The sequence below is a fragment of the Galdieria sulphuraria genome (assembly GCF_000341285.1).
Source record: "Galdieria sulphuraria unplaced genomic scaffold scaf_386, whole genome shotgun sequence".
Taxonomy (NCBI): domain Eukaryota; phylum Rhodophyta; class Bangiophyceae; order Galdieriales; family Galdieriaceae; genus Galdieria; species Galdieria sulphuraria.
In genome coordinates, this window is record NW_005178089.1 from 1 (window position 1) to 2,711 (window position 2,711).

The following is a 2,711-nucleotide window of genomic DNA, read 5'->3' on the forward strand; positions in this document are numbered from 1 at the left end:
ACCGGCTAAGGATATCCACAAGCTACGTCTTTGAAAAAGTCCTTCCATGAATGGATAGCCACGATAGTTGATGGCAAATATGGCAACTTGTTGAGCAGTAGAAACTAAAAATACCATCGTATTCACTATATTGGGACTAAATGTATCATCAACGTTGACAACAAAGTCCACGGGAAGTTGCTTCTTTCCAAAATAAGTAGCCAATACCAATGCTGCTGTATGTATCATAAACTGTCCCATCATCGAAGTAAACATATAGGCTGAAAATATCGAACTGGGAGGTCTTTCTTTAGATAACTTCTTTAGAGGCTTCGACCTCGAAATCAAAAAGAATACTATAGCAAATAGAAAACCTGTAGTTGACATTTGTTTGTCTCCAAACTTCACGCCTTGTAAGAGCAACACAGAAAGACTGTAAGCAGAGACTAGACAATTCAAAGCCATAATTTGATACATCTGCATAGTTGTTGCTAAAGTACAGCGGCCTTGTCTGACAATGGAAAGACAAGAATCAATGGTCATGTTCTTAGAAGTAAAAGGTGAAGCAATGGATGCATCTCCTAACTTCACTAGAGGAACTTCATCTTCTCCACTCTCTTGTTGCATTGATTCTAACTTCTTCAACCAATCCGATTGATTACTTCCCAAATCAGATATCCCTCCAGAACCTTTCTGGCTGCTGTTGGATACATTCTTCTCCTTCCTAGATAACATAGAAACCTCTGTTCTTGACCTACTTCGTTTATTACTATCCAAAGAAGCAGAAGCCTGAGTAGGCATATTGTTCGTTTCTTTACCAATAGCTGGTTTACTGTTTCCAGGAAACGATAATAAAGCAACTCCAACATGTGCATGTTTCAAAGCACCGACATCGTTGGTTCCATCACCACACATGAGGGTGATATGACCACTATCTTTCAACGCTGTAAGTATTCTTTCCTTTTGATTGGGATTCATTCTAGCAAAAATACGGAAACAGGAAAGATGTTGATAAAATTCAATTTCCAAATTGGCAGCCAACTCAAAAGCCTCTCCAGAAATACAAAGATCATATTTTTCTGCAAGTGCTTTCAACTGATCTGGTCGATAGTGACGTTTATGCTTTCCTGAGGTTGCAGAAATCCATTCCAATTCTGTCGGTGAATGTTGAGCAACTTGCGCTATCAAACAAGGTCTGTCAATCATTTCTACTTGACGACCAACATGAACTGCCGTCAAGACAGAGTCCCCAGTTATCATAGAAACCTTATGTGAAGAATCTCTCAAAGCACGACAAGCTTTCCTAGAATCCTTTCTCAAAGGAGCTTCAAATGCAACAAATCCTGCAAATTTCAAGTTACTCTCAACTTTAGTTCGTTCCATTGCAGCTGCCGTACTACACGACACTGAACGATCCAAAGTCTTATATGCCAATGCAATGACTCTCATTCCTTGTCTTGCTAGTGACATATATGCCTCGTGATACTGGAATCAACAGGTTCTTTTAATAATTGACCTATAACTTCAGGAGATCCTTTAGTAAGTATTCGCAATTCGGAATGCTTTGAAAAAGGTAAGTCCACTTGAGCAATGACACTCATTCTCTGCAAGGCTGAGGAAAAGCGATGACGATGCACAATTCGAATGGATAACTTCTTTGAAGAGTCTTGTCCATACTTGAGAGTGCAAACATTCGATTTACTCAACGAACAGTCCAATGACTTCAAAGCACATGTCTCCAGAGGGTCTCCAATCCATTCCCCATCCATCCAGGTGACAGAGTGACAACCTCCAATCACGACAAGTGTATCAACAGGTGCCATATAAATGGGATTGAGAGAACAACGAATATCCTCCATTTCTTGACTAGGAGTCACCTCTTCTCCATTCTCTTTATGAAAAGGCAAACAAAAGCCATTCAATCTCAAGTTGTCCTGTGTAATAGTTCCAGTCTTATCAAAACAGCAAATATCAAGCATTCCTGCAAAAGGAATCCTATATGGCTCTGTACAAAAGATACCTTCTTTGGTCAAAGCAACTAAACTAGAATTGACGGCCAATGCCAATTGCATAGGCAACTCTGGCGGAACCACCGAAGTAATAATCAATATACAATGCAATAAAAGCTCAAAACGGTTACGTTCTTGACTTTCCAATCCCTTTTTCAATACATATGCTGATGAAACCAAAGCAAAGAATAACAAGAACAGAATCAAAAATGCGGCTTCTTTGGCATTTGCCGATACCTTTTCAGTAGACAATAAAATAGTTCGCATTAATTTTCCTTGAACAGAACCAAAACCAGTTCTTAAGACATAACAGATGGCTCCATTGTCTGGTGCCTTTAAAGAAAAGGATTCCGATACAACGACTTGTAGCGTTCTCGTTCCACCAAAAATAACAGAATTTTTATCTTCTCCACGCATACTCAATGGACGTCGAGGATTGGTTTCAGAAACTAAACTTAACGCATCCTTCACAACAGGAATAGACTCACCAGTTAGCAAAGACTCATCTGCAACTATACTACCATTCAACACTAGTGCATCACAAGGAACTACAAGATCAGGTTCCGATGATCGAGTCACTGAAATAATATCACCAGGAACTATCTTAGTGGAAGCAGTCTCTTGCCATTTTCGACAACGATAAACGTAAAGTTGGTATGGTCTATTTTTCATTCCTCGAAGCTCCCGAAGGCTCTTTCTTCGTCCATTTGCTACAGTTGCTTC

At 39.7% G+C, this 2,711-nt stretch overlaps 1 protein-coding gene across 1 annotated transcript; it reads right to left on the minus strand.

Moving 5' to 3' along the window:
* Positions 1-2,711, minus strand: Gasu_65970 (calcium-transporting P-type ATPase; the record flags this gene model as incomplete). The annotated part of the gene is made up of 2 exons (XM_005702206.2): positions 1-1,385; positions 1,466-2,711. Coding segments are annotated over 2 exons (2,631 nt in total), but the record flags the coding sequence as incomplete, so codon positions are not given.